At 62.6% G+C, this 22,285-nt stretch overlaps 1 protein-coding gene across 4 annotated transcripts; it reads left to right on the top strand.

Moving 5' to 3' along the window:
- The first annotated feature begins 315 nt into the window (after positions 1–315).
- PDGFA (platelet derived growth factor subunit A) lies at positions 316–21,533 on the top strand. Of its 4 annotated transcripts, none has more exons than XM_036103186.2 (8): positions 316–567; positions 1,967–2,096; positions 3,575–3,671; positions 8,290–8,394; positions 10,434–10,621; positions 17,500–17,626; positions 18,086–18,154; positions 19,924–21,533. In XM_036103186.2, exons 2-7 carry the CDS (start codon positions 2,034–2,036, stop codon positions 18,139–18,141), a joined length of 636 nt encoding a protein of 211 aa, XP_035959079.1. In that variant the 5' UTR covers positions 316–567; positions 1,967–2,033; the 3' UTR covers positions 18,142–18,154; positions 19,924–21,533. The 4 variants fall into 4 exon arrangements, with proteins under 4 accessions (XP_035959079.1, XP_077930318.1, XP_077930319.1 ...); XM_078074193.1 differs by lacking the exon at positions 316–567 and adding an exon at positions 960–1,064; XM_078074194.1 differs by lacking the exon at positions 316–567 and adding an exon at positions 1,554–1,572.
- The last annotated feature ends 752 nt before the right edge of the window (positions 21,534–22,285 follow it).

The following is a 22,285-nucleotide window of genomic DNA, read 5'->3' as shown; positions in this document are numbered from 1 at the left end:
ACCCTCCCACCGGCTAGGGAGTCTCCTAGCCTTCTGGGGCCTCGCCGTCTAGCTTTGGGGTCGCAAGGCCCGTCTTTCCTCCTAGCCCTGGTTCCAGGCTCGGCTGTCGCCTCGAGGGACCCGCCGGGGTCCGATCCCACCTGCTCCAGGCGGGCGGAATCTGCCCAGCTCGGGTGCACCTGCCCTTGCGTGGCAGGGGAGCGGTGCAGCCGGCTGAGGCCTCGGCCTCGCGCGCTGCTCCCCCGCATCGCGCTCTGTGCCGCGCCTCGGCCGGAGGTGGCGCTCTGTGCGCCCAGCGGATCCCGGCGTGGGAGGCTCAGACTCCGGGGGTTCCTCGCGAGCGGCTCCTTTCTCTTCCTTCCCTTCCGCCCCCTCGAGTTCCCGGCTCAGGCCGCAGCCCAGGCTTCCACGAGGGAGTGGGGACGCGGGGTCCCAGGGTGGGGACCAGACACATTGCAACCCCCTCCTCCGACCTGGGCGCTCTCCCATCTCGGAATGCGGGTGGAGGTTCCTCATTCAGACGCCCCAGGCATCGGATTCTGGGCGGGGGCGCGTGGCAGCCGCCAGGTGAGTGCCCCAGACGCGCCCCTAAACCCGCCCCACCTCTCACCAGAAACTCACTCCCCCTCCTTTTATGGAGACGGGGAGGCAGGAGCCCTGGATCCTAACGGTGGAAAGAGGCCCGAGCGCCGGGGCGGGGGGCCGGAGGCGGGGGCCGGTTCGCTTTTGCCCTTTTTGGCGTAGCAGCTCCGGGCGCTGCCCTCGGCCGCCGCTGGGGCCCGAGGGAGGCGAGCCGGCGACGGCGGCTCTTCTGTGGCGGCCTCCTCCCCTCCCCGTCCGGTGCCGCAGGATTGCAGCTGGCACTGGAGGGTGGGCAAGCTCGAGGGAGGGGCGCGCGGGGAGCCCCGCCGGGCGAGCGGAGCCCGGCGGCTGTGCTCGGAGCCAGGCGCGGGGCTTTGATGGATTTTACTGCCTGCGTGAGCGCCAGCGTGTGCTCACTGCGGCGGCGGCGGCGGCGGCGGCCGGGCCCTGCCCGGCCCGTGCGGCCCCCGCGCGCTTCCGAGGTGCGGGTCCGGGGCCCGGAATCCGGGGGAGGCGAGGGGGAGGGGGCGGGGGAGGGGCGCGGCGGCGGCGGCGCTATAACCCCCTCCTCGCCGGCGGCCGGCTCCACACGCGCGCCCTGCGGAGCCCGCACAACTCCGGCGAGCCGGGCCTGTCCGCGCCTCCTCCTCCTCTCCCCGGCGGCGGCTCCGGCTCGGCCCTGCGCCCGCCCTCAGGCCGGAGCGGCGAGGCCCCGGACGGGCGGCGGCTGCCAGGCGGCGCGGCCCCGGGCGCTGCCCGGCTCGGGCCGGCGGAGGGCGGAGCGCGGCGCCAGAGCCGAGGGCACGCCGCGGAGGGGCGCACGCAGGCCGCCGGGCCGCGCCGTGCTGGGCCGCGCCGTGCCCGGCCGGGCGGCGGCTGCGGGAGGAGGCCGGAGGCGAGCGCGGGGCCGGCGGTGGGCGCGCAGGGTCGCCCGCAGCCCGCAGGGAGAGCGCGAGCCCGCGGCCGGGGCCCGGCCGGGCGTCCAGACAGGTGATGGGTGGTGCGGCGGCGGCGGCTCCAGCCTCGCTCCGGGGTCCCTCTCGGGGCTGACGCCCGCAAATATGCAGAATTACCGGCCGGGTCGCTCCTAAAGCCAGCGCCGGGGAGCGAGCACGGCGGCGGCCAGCACCGGGAACGCACCAAGGAAGAGGCCCAGCCCCCGCCCTCCGCCCCTTCCGTCCCCACCCCCTACCCGGCGGCCCGGAGGCTCCCGGCGCGGCGGGCGCGGCGAGCGCGCACTCCCTGCTCCTCCTCCTCGCTGGCGCTGCCTGCCTGCCCGCACTCGCTGCTCGCGCCGGGCGCGCTCCGCCGGCTCGCTGCTCTCCGCGCCACCCTCCTCCGGGCCGCGCTCCCTGAGGGATGGTACTGAATTTCGCCGCCACAGGAGCCCGGCTGGAGCGCCCGCCCCGCGGCCTCGCCTCCCCGCCGAGCCGCCAGCGCCTCGGGACGCGATGAGGACCTGGGCTTGCCTGCTACTCCTCGGCTGCGGATACCTCGCCCATGCCCTGGCCGAGGTGGGTGCCACCCCCGCGCCCCGTCCCCTCTCCGACTCCCCCGGCGCACGCCCCCTGCAACCACCCGCGGGCCGGGGCGCCTCGGGCTCTGGGGATCTGCAGAGCGCATTTTGATTTCTGCTAGGGTGGTCGATTTTTTGATTTTTCCAACTGGGTTTTATTTTCTGCCATGCCGAAGTGTGTCTGGTGAGTTTCCAGCGTGTTGCGTCGCTCTGCCTTGGAGGGACGGAGTGGCGCGGGGTGGACGAGTGGGGAGAAACTTCGGGGGGCGCGGGCTCCTCTCCGGGGAGGGGAGCCCGGGGCGCGGCGGACAATGCAGTATCGGGGTGGGGGGAGCGCGGAAAGGGGTGTGTGTGACCTGGCGGAACCAGGGAGGGGAGAAGAGCAACGGATAAACAGGAGCGGCTGCGGCGGAAGCCCCCGGCAGGCAGGGTGGGCGGTGCGGGGCCGCAGCCCCCCGGTCCCTGTCTCTCAGCCTGGCCCGGCCGCTGGGCCGGCGCAGTCCCGCCCGCCCAGGGCCTGCTTACAGGTGGCTGAGCGAGACGAGCCGGGGCCGGGCCAGTCGCCCGCGTCCTCCCACCGCCGGCGTCCCCCCCCCCCGCCCCCCATGTCGAATCCCGAATCCCCGGGAGCTCTGCTGTGATGAATGACTTTTCTGCAGCCCCCGTCGTGGGAACTTAGTGCTTGAGACCCCTCCCTCCCACACCCACACCCACACAGCGACCCCCGACTCCCTTTAAAAATCTGGAGGGAGTGGGGGGAGCCCGCGAGGTGGGGGTGGTCTGGGCAGGGATCGGGAGCTGCGAGAGGTGGAGATTTAACCCTCCCGTTGCCGGGCAGCCTCTCCCAGCCGCCCGCTGGATTTGGGGCGTCTTGGGCGGTGCTAGGGCCGCGGCCGGGCCGGAGCGGGTGGGGCGCGCGTGTGAACGAGTGAGTGCGCGCGCGCGCGTGTTTTTGCGACGGAGACCCTTGACCCCGCAGGTTCGGCCCGGGATTCCGCGGTGTGAAATTTAAGCCCCTGGCTAGATTAAAGTGTTAAGGCTGCCGTGACTTTCGTCGCCGATCCGTGACGCATTTCAACTTGATCTTTCTGCATGTCGATTTCACTATTAAATCAAACTCCTCGGGCCCCTCGCTGCCCCTAGACCTCCTGTAACTGACACCCGGGGCGGAGAGGCCGCGCGCGGTGCCGGGCTTTTGTTTGAAAATTTAAAGGTGGGAGGGGTTGCTTTCTGCAAAGGCGGACCTGGATGTGGGCCGAGAATTTGGGGTCGCACCCAGTCCCCCTCCCCCCCCTTTCAGCGTCTGACTCCAGGGCCCCGGGGAGGGGCCGGGCGGCCCGCGAGCTGCGAGGGCCTGGGACTCGGGGCCGGGCAACCTCGGCTGGGGGACCGGGCCGCTCTCGGGGGCGGGGGGCGCGGGGCGCGGGACGCTAGCCGGCCCGGCGGCGGGCGCTGACCGTGTGGCTCTGCTTGCAGGAAGCCGAGATCCCCCGCGAGGTGATTGAGAGGCTGGCGCACAGTCAGATCCACAGCATCCGGGACCTCCAGCGACTCCTGGAGATAGACTCCGTAGGTAAATCGCGCCCCTTCCCTCGGCGCGCGGGGCGGGTGTGCGGGGTGTGCGCCCGGCGCCGCCTCCCGCGCTCGGGCCGGGCCGGGCGCGGCGCAAGAGCGCACTGAAAGGTCAGAATCCAGTCCCGGGCCATAAAAGCCCAGGCGGATGAGTCAGGAGTTTCTTTTCCAATCCCCACTTTCTCTCCCGGCGGCGGCTGCGAGCTGCTCGCTCGCCCGGGGATTGTTTTTGCATTTAAGGAAAATGCCGCGCGCGTGTCACAGAAAGTTCAGCGGCGTAGAGGGCGCCGGCGCCGGGGCCAGGTGTGGAGGCCCCGGGCCTGCCCTGTGGGGCCGGGAGGAGCGGCGGAGCGGGCCGGGGCCTGGGCGCAGAGCCCTGGCCTCACGCCCCGCGGGCAGGCGCGCGGGAGGAGCCGCCCCCGGGCCGGGGCCGCTTTGTCATCGCCGCGAGCTGGTGCCCCGCTCCTGCGGCGGCCCAGCCTTTGTGGTTGCAGGAGACCCGTGCCTTTCTCTTTTCACAGGCCAATAAAAAGGCGCATCTTGGACACATCTGGTGTCTGGGGACTATTTTGGGGCTCACCCTCAGGCCCTGGAGCCTAGGCACTTTAGAAAATAGTTTATTTGTAAACGCAGAGTTTTGAAGCTGTTTGGTATTGGTTGCGGAGTTGGAGGGGACTGGTGGGGAAAGGTCACCAGGGACCCAGGTTGTCCCTGGTGGGGTGGGAGCTGGTGGTTTTGGTGGCTGCGGTGTGGACCGGAGGGAGCCTTTTCCTAGAGGGCAGGGATTCTGGCCCACATCTTTGCGGTACCCTGCTCCAAATTAGTACTTGGTGGGGGAACACCCATGCGAGGGTTAGTTACAGAAATACATCTTATTAATGTCTGGTTAAAAAGAGGCCCAAAATGGGCTTGTCAGACAGAAGGCTGAAGGTGGTAGAGGTTGGTTGGAACAATTTTCAGTGAAGATTTCGCTCTCGCTGCAGACTACCCTCAAAGGGGGGGCAGGGGGAAGAATTAAGTAAAATCACATGGTCTAGTCATTTGGAAATTTGTACCTAATTATGGTGGTGGAGAGGCCTGAACTATTTTCATTTCATGCCAAGACCATTTGCTAGCAAGGCCGATGGTTTCTGTAGTTTCGTGACCCAGGAAATCCTTTGGCTGATCCTTATCAGGAAGGGGGTAGAATTTCACTTGGAGATCAGAGTTGGGCCAGGGGGGATTTTGGTCTGGTTCCTTGATGTGTAACCCTGGGGAGAAGGGTTTGGCTTTGGTTAGCTGAGGAAAACACTCGCCTACATTCTGCTGGTCCCTGGCGGATCTGTGAAAGTGGGGAGGCCGCCTCCCTGAGAAGATTCAGGACTTTTTTTTTTTTTTTTTTTTGGCTTGGTGGAGCGAGGTTGGTGCAGGGCTGGGCCTCCCTGTGGGACGGCTTTGGGATGCCACCGGGAAATGGGCCATTCACTTTCTGTTGGGACCATTCTTATTCTGGTCTCTGCAGCCCCGCCCCCACCCACCCCCCACCCATTAACACTTTTTGCATTGCAGCTTGGTGGGTTATGCTGATGGCATTCCTAACCTGGGGGCTTTTGGGCGCAGAGCCTCTTTGGGAGGGTCCAAACCGAAAAAGCAGGATGCACTAGCTAGTTCCCTGGCTGGTTTCAAATTGCCCCCTTATAAAAAGCCCTGGGTGCTCGTCCTCCTCCTGCCCCCCGCCCCCCCCCCCCCCCCCCCCCCCCGTCTTCCACCTTCTGTCACATGGTTTGACTCGGATTCTGGGGTAGAACTCCTCCTGCCTGGGAAACTGGAGTGAGAAGAGAGGGGGGTTTCTAGGATCTTCTTTGCTCACTAGCTTTCCCCCAGGAGGCCCTGTGTGACACCGATCCCAAAGTGGGTCTCCATCCTGGCCTGGTACCCTCTCACAGGGGCAAGCTGCGAGCCAGGGCAGTGCTGGTCTCCGAGCACGGAAGCTGCCACTGGATGCTCCTAGAGCTCACGTTGCCCTCTTTTTTCCCCCAACACCTGTTCCCGCCCAGAGTGAAGAGTTGAAACAGATCTTGCGACTGTGGAAGGTTGTAAACAGCTGAGGGGCCAATTATCTGAGGACTAAGCTGCTCTCCAGGCCCTGGACCCCCGTGAGGTCCAGTTGGAGGCTTGCCTGGGATCCCTTAGGAAGGAGCTGGGGTGTGGAGAAACCCATTTGGTAGTCCTAAATCCCTCTTTGTAACTCCAAGGGTGACCCAGCCCCTTCAGGTCGGTGTTTTGGGTGTAGAGCTAATCAGGCCTGGGAAGCAGAAAAGGCTTTTTCTTACAGGCCCTCTCCTCCCTGGCGGGGTTTTGTGATGGACTCTGGATGGGACCCTGGATGGGACAGTGGGCGGCTGTGTCCCCATTTTACAGATGAAGCCGGAGGCAGTGAGGACGGCACTGAGTCTGAGAATCCCCAGGGTGTGCATGGAGCTCAGGGGTAGCTGACTTTCCACGTGGGGCTTTTGGGTGCAGAGACCAGCGTGTGGACTTTGAATGACCAGTGGCTGGAGTTTGGGACCTGTGTGTCGACTGTGATGAGAAACCAGCCATTCAGCAGTGAGGCGGCCAGGGGGGAGCTTTGTTCTCCGAGCAGCCTGGCCTGGTGCCCGTGCGGTGGGGTCACTGAGTAACAGATGCGTGAATGTCCCCATCTTGCTTGGGCCATTAATGCTCCACCAGGACTGAAGGCCGGAGGACTTGTCCCCATCCTGAGCTGTCACTTGGGCATTTGTGCGTGCAAGACAAAAGGGAAACCCCCTTGATTAGCTGTCCTGAGAGCAGCTTGAGGACCTCATTCAGGCGGGGCCTTCTCTCCTAAGTCACTGCTGGGTCATTTCTCAAGCAGTGTCAGGCTTCAGGCCGCCCCCCATCAGCGTGGACGGCGACCACCCATCTTGATCAGGGGGCAGAGGAGGGCTCTCATCTTGAAAGCAGTCCACCCGCCGGTTCAGGTTTCAGCGCTGGCCATCAGCTGGCCGGGCTGTGGTCTTCTCTGTCTGTCCAGGCGAGCGGCCAGGACGGGGCTCCCGGCAGCTCCTGCAGTCACGTCCTTGTTCGTCATCCGCGTCAGGTCCTGCAGATGTGTCAGGATCGAGGCACCCGCGGAGCGGTTCACACCTGGCTTTCGGGAGGCTGGGAAGATGGTGGCCGATGAGGCGTTTTCTCCTGGAGGCTGAGGATGGGCCAGCAGGTCTTTGGTTTGAGGATGGCAAGATGGCTACCACTGGGGCGTGACTCATAAATGTCACTTTTTCGTGAAAAAATGCTTCTTGTAACAGTTGGTTGATGGGAAATTCTTATTGCATGAATAGTTGTGTTCTGATCTTATTTTGGGTCTCAAAAAAATTAGTGGCAGTGGAACATTGAGTCATTTTAAGTGAGAAGCTGGGTTCTTCCCAGACTCTAGTTTTCGGAAAGGGCGCATCTTTTGCGGTTTGTACCTTTTGCCTGGTTGTTGGTTTTCATTTTAAGTGAGCAGCGGTTTTGGATTTGTTGGTTTGTGGACAGTCGCTGTGGCCCCGGAGGCCCGGGCTGCTGCCCAGGACTGTGCTTGAGCTTCTCAGGGAAGGGACAGCAGGACACGGGGAGGTCTGCACAGCTGCTGGAGCCCCTGGCTATGGGGGCAGGCTTCTCAGGACCCGGTGCCCCTGCTCATCCACTGGGGAGCCAGGGATGGAGGAGGAAGTAGAAAGAGACCCCCCCAGCTGGGTCTGGGGGCCAAGGCGGGCAGGCCAGGGGTGACCCCCCTCATCCAGGTGCCGGCACTGTCACTGGGGCCGGCCGGGTCCAGGGGCAGGTGGCAGGACTGTGTGTCCCTCCCACCCACCTGTCCCTTCTAGGAATCTGAGAGACCTGGGACTCACCTAGGCTGCCCAGGGGCACTGGGGGGGCGAGGGTGGTGGTGTGTGTACCAGGTGCCGTTGCAGGCCTGGGGGATTAGGGTCCAGTTCTGATTTTAGCCCTGGCACAGTGGGTCTGTGTCTGAGGGCAGCACGCTTTGCTTCTGCCAGCCCGCCCCCTCTGCTGGACACCAGGGTTCCTGTCCCTTTACTTTCCCCACTTGCATTTCTCGTGGCCTCCGAGTGGACTAAGTTCAGGAGCAAGCGGAGTCCAGCTGTCGGCCCAGACCTGGTTTAGTAAGAAGAGGGAGAGAAAGACACACGTGCTCAGCAGGGAGGTCGCGGCTCGCATGCGCTTCTCCTTCGGTGCCGCTGGAGGGGCCCTGTCCCCGAGGCCGTTCCCAGGAGGTGGGCCTGCCTGGGGGCAGCCGGCCTGGTAGTCCTGGGTATTACGGAGGAGGAAGGCCGGCCCTCACCGGGGGATCACCTGCCCCTTCCGCACCGACTGCACAGGTCCGCACCCCTGCTGCAGAGTGCCACATCTGGGGGACCTCCGTGTAGGCTTCCCGGAGGTCGGCAGGTGATTTTTGGCAGTTGGGAGTCTTTCATCCTCTGCACACGTGGGAGTGACGGGTCTCCCTGGGGACCCTGTCTGTCTGGGGGAGGCAGGTAGGAAGCACCGCTGGACAGGCCCCGGGGTGCCCCACAGATGTGGGCCAGCTGGTCACCATTTCCTCTTTCTATCTGTAGGGGCTGAGGATGCTTTGGAAGCGAGTCTGAGAGCCCACGGGAGCCATGCCACCAAGCATGCACCTGAGGAGCTGCCCGTGCCCATCCGGAGGAAAAGAAGCATTGGTGAGCCCTGGGTCTGCCGGGTGGGGAGGGGGCGCTGGGGCTGGGGACTCTGGGGGAGCTGGGGAGCTCTCGCCCACGGGGCCTTCAGGGAGTCATCCCTTCGCTCCTCCGTAAAACAAAGGCCCAGGGGCCCCAGCAGCTTCAGCCCCGGCCGCCCGCCGTCTCTCCGGAGGCCTCCCTCCTCTGCCGGGGGCGCCTCCCTGCCCCGGCCCGTCTGCTGCTTGCTGTAGGCTGGCCTGGGCCAAGAGTTTCCAGGAGAGGAGAGCCATCATAAATTCCTTAAGTGCCCGGTCTTGTTGGGGCCTGTTCTGGAGGAGGCCTCGCTGCAAACGTGGTCGTGTTTCCTTTCCAGTCTGTAGTGCGGTGGCCTGGCTGGCAGCCACGGAATGGGCCGCCAGCAGACGCCCCTGCCCGTGGCCCCCACCCCACTTGCCGGGCGTGGGTTTGTGGGGTGTTTGCATCCTGTCCCCTAGCAGAGCATCCCCATGTCTGTCTGGTCCCTTGAGGCTGCGAGGGGTTTCCGGGGCTCTGGCTTAGCTCTGAGAGAGATCTTGGCCTGCACTTTCCTGCCCTGGGAGCGGGGCTCGGGGGTATGACCCCCCGAGTCCCGTGCCACCCTGGGGGTTCCTCCTGCTTTTCCTAACTGCCTGGGTGTGCGCCCCCCACACTGCTCTTCCCTGCTGTGTGCCCTCGGGCAGTGACTGCCCCCCTCTGAGCTTTAGTTGCCCCCCAGAAGGTAGATTTCGTAGCTTCTTGTCTCAGCACAGTGTGTGGGTGAGGAGTCCTCCCGAAGGCAGGCGGGCCCACCCAGATGACGTTTATTGTAGGACTGTAGATTTCCTGTTCTCCAGACCGGCGTCAGAGGTGAGGGCGCTTCAGCAGGCCTGTCCTGTTCCAGATGGGGAGCCCTGGACTGTCTCTCTGGCTCCACCCTCGGCCCCGCCTGGCCAGGGTCCCCAGGCCCCTCACAGCCGGTGGGCCCTGGGCTGCTTGCCGCGAGCAGAGCCCTTTCCCGCACTGGAGTGGCCAGATCTCCAGCATCCAGCCTTCCTTGTTGGCAGGCCCTTTCTGGGAGACCCCGCGCGCCCCCTCCCAGGTGCTCCCAGGCCACCGGGGAGGATGCAAGTACCCCGAGTCTCCCAGGGCTCTCGGGAGGTCTTCTGGCCCCTGTGGGGGGATGGGCAAGAGAGAGGCTGGCACCCATCCCTGGCGCTGGGGCAAGGCCCCTCTTGTCCTTCGATTGCATTTCAGGCTCTTCTGCTTGTCTGCAGAGGACGGGGCCCTGCCTGGTGCTGGCCACGGGGGTCCTGCCAGCCCCTCTGCGGCCAGGAGTGGCTCCCTCCAGTTCTGGGCTCTGGAGGCCTGCCTGCCTGGCCCTGCGTTACTCAAGGCCCAGTGGGCCTAGGGGCCGGCGTGGATTAGTAAGGCAGCATGTGGGGAGGAAGGCGCATGTGCTGGGGTCCCCAGGTGGGTTTCTCATCGGGCAGTGGTGCCCTGGCATCCACTGCATTTCGGGGCTTCGGGTCAGACAGATCGGCCTGTGCTGAGGAGCACAGAGTGGAAGGTAGAGCCAGTCCCTCCTGGGAGGGCAGCCTCCCGGCTGGTGGGGTGCTCTCTTGGTGGCCTTTAGTGAGCAGGTCTGCGGCCGGTGGGCTGGGGAGGCAGGCCCGAGTCCTGCGTCCCGCATCCTGCATCCGCTGCCCGTCTCGGGTGTCCTCCCTTCCTGGGCCTGGCCTGGGGCCTGTGGCAGCTGCTGGCGCTGGGCCCTGATGTGTCCACTGGCTGTGGGGCCTCTTGCCCTCTTGCCTTGGGGCCTCCCCGCCTGGCCCTCACTACTGCTCCTCCTTGGGCCAGGCCGAAGGCACCGTGTCGGGGGCTGGGGTGTCTCTCCATCCCTGCTAGGTCCTGGGGCGGTGCGACGTGCCACGAGGACGAAGCGGCAGCCGCGGGGGGCACGCCCCCTCAGGGCTTCAGGTCACAGGGTGGGCCTGGGTGCTGGCGGGACGGCCCGTGCGTTCACCTCGGCTCTTGGTCTGCAGAGGAAGCCATCCCCGCGGTCTGCAAGACCAGGACGGTCATTTACGAGATACCTCGGAGCCAGGTCGACCCCACGTCTGCCAACTTCCTGATCTGGCCGCCGTGCGTCGAGGTGAAGCGCTGCGCGGGCTGCTGCAATACCAGCAGCGTCAAGTGTCAGCCTTCCCGCGTCCACCACCGCAGCGTCAAGGTGAGCCCTGGGCCCCGCCGGGGCGCCCCAGGCTGACGTGGCCGCTGCACGAGACCCGGGTGCGGGGCAGGCTGGTGGCGGAGCCGGGACGTGGGGCTGGCCGGCTGCTGGGGGGTGGGCTTCTGGTCCCCCCGCCCCTGCACGCAGCCTCCCCCACGAAGCGACAGCGCAGGACCCCACGGGTCGTGTGCGTGCTGCCCGCTGTTTCCCCCAAGCCCCAGAGAGTTCTTGCAGGCACTTGAGCGGGGCCGTGGTGCGTGGCGAGAGGGGTCGGGGTCCTCTCAGAGTCTCTCCCCAGAAGCACACGGGAAACAGGGCAGGAGAGCTGGTGTGGGTGCAGGGCCTGCCCTGTCGGGCCTCCGTCCCTTGTCTGTAAGTCAGGGAGGGCACCCCGCTCTGCTGTGGGCTGTGTGTCCAGGGACTCCTGCGGAGGGCCATCCTGGGGGTGCCTTGGTCCTGGGGGTGGGGCTGCAAAGCCAGCCCCTCCCTTCGTCCTGGGAAGCCATGCTCTGCTTGGAGACCCTCAGGGTCGGTGCCGGGTTGGCTGCTTTGCCACGCTCCTGCAGTCCCTGGGAGCTGGCACACAGCTAGGCGCTTGCCCCAAAGCCCTCTCCGGGGCAGGGCGCTGGCCCTGGTGACTTCCAGGGCAGTGCTGGGGGCATAGGAAGGTCACGTTCAGATTACACGTGTCGGGGCTCCTTGTTCTTCCCGCCTTGGTCCTTGGGGGAAATCTGCTTCTTCGGGTCATTCTGGGCTGCCACATTGGGGTCTTGGCCAAATGTTGGTGTTTTGGCCCAGTGGCTGGAGGAGTTCCTAGGGCGTGGGTCTGCTCTCCTCTGGCCTCACTTGTCCCATCTGTGAAATGGGTCTGAAACACAGTGACTTGGTGTCTAGGGCTGTGTAGGTCCCAAGTGGGTCCCAGGACAGCCGGGCCCCTGTCTGGAGTGGAGCTGTTCTGCTTCTGCATGCTCAGCCCGTCTGGGTGCCGTCTTCCTGCTTCCAAAAGGATAGAGTGGGAGGGGAGGCATCCAGAGTGTCTTGGCTTCTCTGAAGTGTGGCTAGGCTGGAGCGTCCTGGGTGTTCCCGGTCTAGGGCAGGGGGCTGCCTTCCCTGGAAGCTGGCTCTGGGCGGGTTATGGTCCCCCGTAACCCTGGGCTCTGCATTTGGGCAGCGGGACACCTATTGAGTGGAGGTGGACTGCCCACTCAGCTGAGCCTCCGGCAGCAAGTGCGTCCATTTTTCCTGGAATGAAGACTCTGGGGGTGTGTCAGAAGCCATTCCTCGACTGGAGATTCTTTCAGATCCCGTGTGCCCTTCTTCGGGGCCCCTGGATGTCTGCCCCTGGCCCCAGAGTGAAGTGCAGGGGAGACTTTCTTACTTACGGGTCATGTAGCTGGCTGGGACACTTGCTTGTCACGTGAGAAGACATGTTAGGCCTGTAACTGGGGCTCCCCTTGACCTCTGGGGACTTGGTCCTCGAGCACTTGGGGCATTGAGTAAGCAAATTCCATGGCTTGCTGCTCTGTGCTCTCCACGGCGGACACTCCCCTGACGCCCAGGCTCCCAGCGCCCTGGTGCACTTCTCTGGGGCACTGGCTCTTGTCTTGGCTTCCCGACTCCATGCTGCCAGGGCCCCCGGCTGGGCATGGAGCCCAGCTCTGCACCCTTTGTTAAAGGGGGAAACAGAGGCCCAAGGGGACGGGGCTGTGCATTCCCGCACTGAGACTTCTCCCCTGCAGCCTGCTGTGGGACCCTGGCCTGCTTCCCTCGGGTCTCCGTGTCCTCACTTACGGTATGTTGTGAGGGGGTTTCATGAGCTCCGAGAATCCAGACACCTGAGATCTTTTCTTCCTGGGCGTGGGGGTGGTAGTGTTCTAGGTGAGACAGTCCCACACGTGGATGCTGGGCATAGAGCCTTCCTTTGGGTGTCCAGTTGGACTCTCAAAGATAGAGCAGCGCCGGAATGAAGCGGGGTTCCCCGTGTCTGGTCCTGGGATGGGCCGTGACCCCCTCTTCCTGGCCCACCCTGAGTGGGTGGGAGGGGCCCATATCTGCCTTGGGCACAGGCCCAAAGGGCTCAGCAGATGGTGGCGCTGGGCCAGGGCTCCCCCCACAGGCCTTCGTCTGCTCAGATGGGGTCGTGGTCCACCCGAGGGGACAGAGGGGCTGAGTACCTGCAGCTGGAGCCCAGTGGCCTGGTTCCATGTCCGGCGCCCTGCTCTTCTCAGACCCCGTCCTCCTTTTCCCTCAGGGAAGGCAGCCCCTTCTCCCTGCCCACCCATCAGAGCATTGGCAGGAAAACATCCGGCCCAGACACTGGGGGTTTTGGCCGAGAAGGGACAAAAGGTCAGTGGGAACAGGAGGTCCATTGTGGAGGCCGGCCTGGCCCCCACGCCTGCCCAGGAGCCTGTCCCCGCTCCATTGGGGCTGAGTCCTGGGCCGAGCCTCTGTGAGGGGTGCTGGGGGCCAGCAGGGGCCCCGTGTGGCTGGGCAGGTGGGAGGTCTTGCCGTGGGCTGACATGTGCGTGGTTTTCTGCTTTATGGCCTTTTGATCACAATTAAAGGTTGCTTACTGGAGAAGGTAAGGTAAGGCTGGGAGCGGCCACCCCATGAGGCCCAGATGGTGGATTGTCTGGTGTGCTCAGCTGAAGGCCCCCAGGCTGTGACTGTCAGGACTTGCTGGGGTGGATGGCCAGCTCTGTTCCGTGACCACCAGGGAGGGTGGCCTGAGGCGTCTTGTGCCTCTAACTGATGGTCTCAGGTGTGGGTCCTTCACTCTCTGGGGCTGGGCCCTCATGTGTCTTCTGGGACCTGCCTTCAGGGTGGTCCCCTGGGGGTCGCAGGGGATAGCTGCCATTAGATCTCGGGGAGGGGTGGACACTTGGTCCGGGCTGGAGTGACGTCCCTGTACCAGCTCGCTGTGCTCAGCATTTGGGGTCTGCATTTAGGGGGCCAAGCATGCTCCCTGACCGGTGTCCCAGATGAATGAGCTCTTCCTCTCCCCAGTGAGTGGTGACCCCATACCCTGTAGGCATCTGACCCTGTCCCCTAGACCCAAGGCTCGAGGGCTAGGAGAAGGGGTGGTGTAGACAGCGGAGCCCGTGACTCTGGTCGGGTCGCACTGGATGGGGCTGTGGGGCGAACCTCCTGCCTCTCGCTGTGTGGCGTCGAAAGTTGGGGGCTCCCCTTTCCTTCAGGGCAGCCTGTGGGTTTACAGCCAAGTCCGTTAACTTGGTCAGGCCCCCAGTCTCTAGGGAGAGACCCAGGTCCTCGGCCACACCCGTGGTGGCCGGCAGTGGATGTGTGTCGCTAGACCTCAGGCTTCTGGAAGGTGGGTCTGGGTGTGTGTGCTGGGGTGCCCAGGACAGGCCTCTGCGCCCTGATGGAGTATGAGATCCAGCTCGGACCTTGGGGAAAATCAGTGGCTCTGGCAGTGTGGGTCTCCCATCTGAGCTGCCTCAGTTCACCCATCCGTAAAACGAACCATAATTGTACCCTCACAGGGTAGCTGTGAGCGTTGCAGGGACCAGCACATGGGGTTCAGTAAATGCTGGTGTTTGTCGTGGACGGTGCCCTGCCCTTGACTCTGCAGTGGTCAGGCCATAACCCGGGGAGGGGTGAGGTCCCCAGCAGGGCGTTGCTCTACCCGGCCCAGCCCCGGACACCGTGACTAGCAGGACCTCAGGGCTTCTGTGCTCGGTGTCCCTTGTTTAGAAGGGGTAACGGCATCACTGGATCGCACGCTCGGGCGGCTTTGCCCTGGGAGCGTGCAGGTGGGGTGGTTCCTGCCAGGCAGACTCGCGGTGGGAAGGTGAATGTCCTCTTTGTAGGGTGCAGCTCAGACACCCGGGACACAAACAAAGGGAGGAGGGACAGAGGGGTGTGGGGACCCTGTTTGGGCTCCAGGATGGATCTGGGGGCTGAGGTGATGGGAATGAGGGTCCCAAAGATGTAAACATCTTGTTCTGGGGACTTGGCTAGTGTGGAGGCTGCTTTGAGAAGTTAATATTCAGTGTGTTCTTGGGGGAAAAATGCAGCTATTTCCTGGCCAGACAGAGGTGGCGGAACAGCTTGGAATCCTCACATACCCAGAAACAGGTGCAATCATAAATCGCTGTTTGTTTTTCTTTGATAAAAACAGCCCGTCTGAGGAGAAAGTGGGTTCCCAGACTGGAGTGGCCGGTGTGAGGAGTGCTTTGCCAAGGGGACCGTGGCGGGGGTGGGTTCCTGGAGTGTCTGCCTTCCCCACCGTGGCTCGTCTGTCTTCAGTGGAAAACAAGCCTGGCCCCCTGCACCCAGAGCCTGGGGTCCTAGTACCTGCTCCCCTAGAGGAACCGGGTGAGGTACTTGCTGAGCAGAGGGCCCCGCCCACCTGTGCCTTGCTGCCTGCCCCCAGCCTCCCTGTGTCCCCCAGCAGAGTCCAGTGGCGGAGGGAAGCCGTGCGTGGGGGCGCATGAGTGCTCAGAACGGGGGGCCGTGGCCTCTGACCTACCTGCTTAGACCCTGGGGCTGGGCCGGGAGAGGGGGCTGAGGTGGGCCTGGAGCTCCTGATGCCTGGACGGCTGGCACGATGGCCAGGCTCAGGCCAGGGTCCTCTTGCCCTCTTGGGAGGCCCGCTGAGGTGCACCCCACCCAGTGCCCTCGAGGGGAGGTTCACTCTGGGCCTGGGGGCTGGTTTTGGTAAGCTCGACATGCCCATACCAGGGGTTGCTTGCTCCAGAAGGTAGCCCAGTGGCAAAGTTCCAAGTGCTTCCATACATGTGAAACCCTGGGGGCCACGATCTTTGTTCCCATTTTATAGAGGGGAAAGTGGAGGCTCTCTGCCCCCATGTCCCAAGGATCGATCTCTCTCTTTTTCTCTCTCACCCTCTGTGGTCCTGGCCTCCTGGAGCGGTAGGTGCCTCGTGGAGCAGACCCTGCCCCGTGGCTGGGGCTGCTCATGCCTGAGGTCCTTTCCTCTACCTCTTCTCTCCTTAGGAAACCTCCCAGGCCTGGCCCCAAACTTGGCCTGGCTCCCACCCCACCTCTGAGCTCACACCTGGCCGTCCACATTCACACCTGAGGCTGCATCCCACTTCCCGCGGCCGCCGGGCACCCAGCACCCTTTGCACCGCGGGTTAACTGTTAATGTAGCCCAGTGGCTACGGACGGGTCTGGGCAAGCCGTGGGGCCAGCTCACCTGTGGGGTGGCCGGTCCCACTTGTCTGGGGTCCTCTGGCTTCTGGACTCCAGGCCTCTGCACAGGAACTCCCCCCTCACCGCCTCCCCTCCCCACTGTCCCCAGGCTGGGGGCTTCTGCTCTCCACGAGGGATCCCCTCACCCCTGCCAACTCCCTGATGCCTCCACACGCTTGGGGTGTGACCTGTGTGGACCCTGCTCCCTTTCTGCCTCAGTTTCTCCAGGCAAATGGGGTGGAATGGATATCCCTGGGGGCTGTTTCCAGGACCGCACCCCAGTGTTGGCACAGATGGGAGCATCTGCCGTGTGCCCAGATCTGCGGGGTCCAGGGCAAGTGGGAAGATGGTGGTCCCGCCCCTGCTGGGGACTGAGCTCAGGCCTGGGCACTTGCTGGGGGGAGCCCACTGGGGCTGCAGAGAGGGTCTGGGAGGAATGCTCCTAGTGTTCTGTATTTTCTTCGTGAGCTGGGATGAAATGAGGCCACCCTGGCCACGCTCACTGTGTGTATGCAGTGTCCTCGGACGCCAGGTGTGGGCGTAATGTGTGTGTGCGTGGAGCTGTGTTCTTGGGACAGAACACGTGCGTGCACATGTGTATATGTATGGCGGGTGGTGCGGTGTTCCCACGACAGGGCGTGCGCATGCCCTGCTGTGTGTGTGTGTGTAGTTTGTAGGACAGGACATGTGCGTGCACTGCGTGTGCATGTGTGGAGCGTGGAGCGTGGAGCGGCGTTCCCACGACACAAGGAGCTGGTTTCCCCAGGCCTGAGCTGGGGTCCTTAGGAACTTGATTTCTAGGCTGCCTGGGCTTGTGCCCACGGGCTGGGCCCGGCCATTTCCTCCCGACAGATCCCGGGAGAGGTGCAGAGGCAGGTCCGCCACGCTGTGGTTCTGTGCCCAGGTGATTTGGGCCGACAAAGGAGGAGGCCCGGTTGGAGGAACCACTGGCTCAGTTCTAGACCCTTCCCACCCCCGGCCTCCTGGGATGACGCCCCGGGGTCCTTGCCCATGTTTCTGAGAAGGCTGGGGTTCCCTAGGCCAAGGTCAGCTGTAGCTGGGGGGCCCCGGGAAGGCCTCCAGCCTGGGACTGAGGCCATGAGGTGGCTCCATGTCTGTGGAGATGGGGGTGAGGCCTGGCGCTTGTGGGGTCCTCATCTGCGGTCCACAGACCAGAATCCACGTCCAGACCCTGACAGCCTTCTTGTGGGCCCTTGGGCCTGCTCTCCTTCCTCCTGGGACCTCAGCAGGACAGGCGGGAAGGAAGCTGAGGCCGGGGCCACAGACCACAGGCCACGTGCAGCAGCCCCTTTCCGTGGCCGTGGGTTTTTGTCCCTTTACTAATCAAGCATGCGTTTGGAGGTTTTGTTGCCTCAGATGCCCCCAAGACCTGGGAGCGAACACCTTCCGTCCCCTGCCCTGCTCAGAGCTCTCACCTCGAGCGCCTCATGCAGGCCTCCTCCCCGCTCACGCGAGCGAGCCTTCGGGTTCCAGTTAACGTGGGCCAAACCACAAATGCCGAAGGTTACTTTCCCATCTGGCGCTCCTGCCTTTCTGCAGGGAGGAGGTTAGAGGTCGGAGGTCAGAGGGCGGCCTGCCGGCATTGCCCTCCTGGCCTGGGTGGGGCCGAGCACGTACCCGTTCCCGCTGACGCGTGCGAGCCGTGGCCGAGGTGTTCACGGCGGGGCTGTTGTCTCGGGCAGGTGGCCAAGGTGGAGTACATCAGGAAGAAGCCAAAGTTAAAAGAAGTGCAGGTGCGGCTGGAGGAGCATCTGGAATGCACGTGCACAGCCAGCGGTCTGAACCCGGACCACCGGGAGGAGGAGACGGGTAAGCCCCGCCTCGGCCGCTGTCGCGCTCCTCGCCCTCGCCCTCGCCCTCGCCCTCAGCTCACTTCACAGGGAGTCCTCGGGGCTCGGCGGGCACTAGGGTCCGGTGCTGCCGCCAGCCCGGACCGCGAGCCCAGGCGGCCTGCTGGGGGACGCTGGACGTCCCCACCCTGGTTGGGGCATCGGGGGCCCGGGAGCCATGAGGCCGAGGGAGGCCCGACCCCGAGTAGGTGGCTCCTAGGGGCCTCTCGGCCTCCCCCTTGTCCCGTCAGACTTCGCCCCGAGGCAGCGTGGCGCTGTGACCCGCTGCGTTGGGCCGGCTCAAGGGCACCAGGAAGTGTCTCTGTGCCAAAGCTAATTGAGTTTTCTTCCAGAAAGACAAACACTTCAGCTATTTATTGCCTCAGGTCCGCAGCCCTAACCCTTAGGCCCGCTCACCCTCCTGCCCTTCTGTTAACAGGAAGGCGTAGGGAGTCAGGTAAAAAACGGAAAAGAAAAAGGTTAAAACCCACCTAACGCAGCCAACCAGGTAGGAGCTGTGTGCGGATGTGCCTCGGTCCTGTGGGTGGGAGGTGCACCGGCTGATCACACGGCGAATCCCTCCCGTGGCGGCGAGCTCGCGGCTCTGATTGATCGGCCCTGATCGGCCTGCAAGCTTCCGGTGTCTGGCTGGGCTGTGGGTCTGCTCGCTCGCGTCCCCTGCTGCTCCAGAGTCCCCGCTCTGGCTTGGGTCTCTTGCGTTGATTGGGGAGGCCCCGGCGTCACAGGGCTGGAGTGATTTGGGTTCCTGAACAGCAGTGGGGTAGCTCTGATGTTTATTAGCTGGGATCACCTTGGGCAGGTTACCCGTCCCATTTGACAGATGAAAGACTGAGGCTTACAGGGATGATAGGTAAGAGAATTGAAGACTGCGTGGATCCTATCTGAAAATGTTTTATAGACGTGCAGGGCTGTTGGCTACTGTGTTGGAAAGTGGCTTCTGGCAACACACCCAAACCAACAAGGGCTGAGCTGCGGTAGACGTTCAGGAGCAGGCGTCGCCTCCTCCAGGTCTCATCAGGGACCCTCTCCCACGCGGGACTGGGGCCGTCTATCCTCAGAGTTGCTTCCTGGCTCGGTATGGCTGCTGAAGCTCCAGAAATCACATCTAACTCCAGGTTGGAAGAGTAATGTTGGGAGAGGGGCAAAAGAACCCTCTTAGAGAAGTCCCACCCAGTGACTTCTGCTCTGATACACTGGCCGTCCTTCAGCTGCAAGAGGACCTGGGCAGCGTAGTTTGTAGAGAGGTATACTGCTTCCCAGAGGAAAATGGGATTTGGGCAACCACAGTCATCATGGAGGCAGTTTCCAGCCTTCCTGCTCCTTGTTGTTGACCTGTCTGCTCTGGAGAGCCTAGTACTTGCCTCTGGCCACGTGTGAACCCATGGCATCCCAAATGGGTGGTTGTAGGAAAAGTTCTTGGAGCTGGTGTCTCAGAGCCCAGGTGCTGGTTCAGTGACTGCAGAGAGCTGCCAGGTCAGCAGTGTCGAGGCCGGCGGGTCTGGTCCATTCTTAGAATCATCTGGGGAGGAAAGGATCCACTAGGGTGGGTTCCTGAAGCAGCCTCAAAACAATTTCTTGCCTGTGATTTTTGCTTTCCCCAAGGGTGTGGCTCTGGGGGTAGTTTTGTGCCGGCTTGTGCATCCAGTCTGTACACCATCGATTGGGCTCTGGCCTCCATGGGCCAGCCGATGACAGAGATGCCAAGTGAGAGGCAAGTGGCCTCCCTGCTAGCTTGTGGGTAGTACCGGTGTTGGGACAAGCAGTGAACAGGTAATGTGGATGGGGAAGAGCTGCTCTTAGCTCAGAGCTCAGTGTAGATCTGCTCGCCTGTCTGCCTGGTGGTGTCCATCCTCAGGGTTGTCTCATGGCCCAGGATGGCTGCCAGAGCTCCAGAAATCACATCAAGCCCTCTGCTGGCGGTGAGGGGGAGGAGGAACATGAGGAAAAAGACAAAAAAATAACCATTCTGGGCCTCAGTTTCCCTCATCTGTACAATGGGAGAATGGGGCTTGTTCTAAGGAATGTTCTGTGAGATCCCAAGAGCCTAGTCCCAGTTCTGGTCAGGAGGTTACAGAAAGGGTACTGAGGCATATTTGATTTGAAAAATGCCACAAACCCCTCAAATCCTGAGGTTTGTCCCGGTGTGTGAGTGTGTCCCCCTGATTGGGTGAAGTGTCTCCCTGTGGTCCCCATCCACACTGCAGCGCGCATGCTCGGTCCCTCGTCAGTGTCTGTTTCTCTCCCCTCTCCTTGCAGATGTGAGGTGAGGATAAGCCAGCAGCCCTTTTCCGGGACACGGATGTACATGGCGTGTTACATTCCTGAACCTACTATGTACGGTGCTCATTGACAGCGTGCGGTCTTTGTTCTCCTCCGTGAAAAACCGTCTCCGTGCACACTCTGGAGAACAAAGAGACAGTATACATTTGTTTAATGTGACATCAAAGCAAGTATTGTAGCACTCGGTGAAACAATAAGAAGCTTCCTTGTCAAAAAAAGAGAGAGAGAGAGAGAGCAAAGAGAACCACAAAACATGACAAACAAAACGGACTCAAAAATATCTAAACAGTTGTTGGAATGGAGGGACACCCCCGTGGGATGGAAGCGATGTGCCTCGGCGGACCGGATTTCTGTCCAGGGTTACAGGTGCTTCTGCCAGGGACACAGCCTGCTTTCTGGAGGACTCCGGGCGGGGGCCGAGGGCCCTGAGGGCACGTGGGAGCAGGGATATCTCAGAACCACCACGGGACTTAGAAACACATCTCCTTGCCGTAGTTGTTTAAGTCTATACAGAAACCTTCCCGAGAGCCTTAAGTGGATTTTTTTTTTTACACCATAAAGTGATTATTAAGCTTTCCTTTTTACTCTTTGGCTAGCTTTTTTTTTTTTTTTTTTTTAATTATCTCTTGGATGACATTTACACCGATAACACCAGGCTGCTGTAAGTCAGGACAGTGGGACCGTATTTCCCCTTGCAGGATGCAAACAAATGAGATGTATTAAAATAAACATGGTATATCCACCTATGCATCACTTCCTAAATGTTTCTGGCTTTACGTGTTTCTCCCCTGCCCCATTTTATCTTACTTTTTAATTTAAGCCATTTCGAGAGAACTATGCGTGAGCCAATCGAGTCCGTCCCAGGCCTGCCGCTCCCAGTCCTCGCCGCAGCGAGGTGGCCCTGTGCCAGTGTTTGGACAGAATCTAAATTCTTTATTTTTGGTAAGATGTTACGCTTTACATGTATTCAACAGAAATGTGTGTGTGTTGTGTTTTTGTTTTTGTTTTGTAAAGGTGAAGTTTGTATTTTTATCTAATATTACCAGTTTTGTATACCTGAGAGCCTGCTATGTTTTTTCTTTGAACCAAAAGGAAAAAGAAAAACCCACCAACAAAACCCATACACGTGAAAAGTGCTTTGTGGTCACATTTTTCTAGTTGCGTAACTGAGTCTAGACCCTGTCTCCTGTCACGGGGCCCGTCGCTCGGAGGTGCCCCGGGCCGCCCCACCACGAGAGCCTGAGCAGCGAGGCCTGCCCTTGGGATTCCGGGACTTGATGGGCCCACAGCGCCATCCTGCCCGGGTGTGTGGCCTCTTGGAGACGGCGGCCACGCGCCCAGCCGAGCAGCCAAGCAGACGATGGGCTTCATCCGGAAGTGAGTTGACTTCGGCGTCCGCGGGCCGAGCCAGTGAAGGCCGGCCGCCCCGTGTCGCCCGTGGCCCGCTCTCCCTGCTCCGAGCAGAGAGGCCGTGTGACTGTCACGATCCCCTTGGTGCCTGTGGGGTCTCTGGAGTGAAAGCGAGCGTCTCTGGTGTTCGCGTGTTCATGGGAGAGTTTTTATAAAGGCATTTCTTCAGCAGCACATCTTCACGGTGTGGTTTTTGGTCCGCAGTTCATGGGACGGGAGGTGGGGGGTAGGGGCTCGCGGGCGCAGGGGCCACGTCCCCTGGCTCGCGCTCTGCCGTGGGTGGTGGCCGTGGAGGCCCCTCCCAGTCCCCCCGCCCCGTGCCGGGCGTCTCGCGGCCACGCTGCTCACGACACTGGGCCCTGGAGACGTGTCTGATGGTAGGTGGACAACGTGTGATTTATGTATTATGTTTCCCTGAGATGCTGAGGGGACCTGCCTGTTTTTTTTCTTTGCCCCAGCTGGCTGATGGAGGACCTGTTTGTCCGTTAGGGCGCTGGAGCAGAGAAGACTTCGTGCGCTTCTGGGGAGGGGGTGGTGCGGGAAGAGGGCCCAGAGCCCCGGGGGCGGGGACGGGGGCGGGGGCTGGCGGCGGCGGCGGGAACTTGCGTGTGCCTGTCGCCCCGGCCGGGTCCTGTGCTGCTGGGTGGAGCCGGGGCGGGCAGGGTGGCATCCACGCCCAGCCAGGAAGGGGCTGCCGCCCGGCGGAGCCTACAGTCTGTGGCTGGATTGTTTCTGGATTGCAGGCCTATGCGGCGCACAGGCTCTGTTGCGGCTTTGCCCTGCATTCCTGGCATTTCTGCTCCTGCCTGGACCCCTCCCGGCCTGTCACCCTGGGCTGCACCTGGGTGCGCCCGAGAAGTCACTGTCGGCTGGGGGCTGGTCCCTTGCACTCTTGAAGGCCCTGTGCCCTTGAGCCACGGGCTTCTGC

Source organism: Halichoerus grypus, chromosome 6, assembly GCF_964656455.1.
Source record: "Halichoerus grypus chromosome 6, mHalGry1.hap1.1, whole genome shotgun sequence".
In the NCBI taxonomy this organism is placed as follows: Eukaryota; Metazoa; Chordata; class Mammalia; order Carnivora; family Phocidae; genus Halichoerus; species Halichoerus grypus.
The sequence above is the reverse complement of the archived record's forward strand: the minus strand, read 5'-3'. Positions and strand labels throughout refer to the sequence as shown.

What these genes read in the sequence shown, in the direction of transcription:
- PDGFA (XM_078074192.1), top strand. Translation starts at nt 960, where the DNA reads ATGGATTTTACTGCCTGCGTGAGCGCCAGCGTGTGCTCACTGCGGCGG. An exon ending in TCGCCCATGCCCTGGCCGAG is followed by an intron (nt 2,097 to 8,289) that starts GTGGGTGCCACC and finishes TTCTATCTGTAG; the next exon opens with GGGCTGAGGATGCTTTGGAA. An exon ending in TCCACCACCGCAGCGTCAAG is followed by an intron (nt 10,622 to 17,499) that starts GTGAGCCCTGGG and finishes TGTCTCGGGCAG; the next exon opens with GTGGCCAAGGTGGAGTACAT.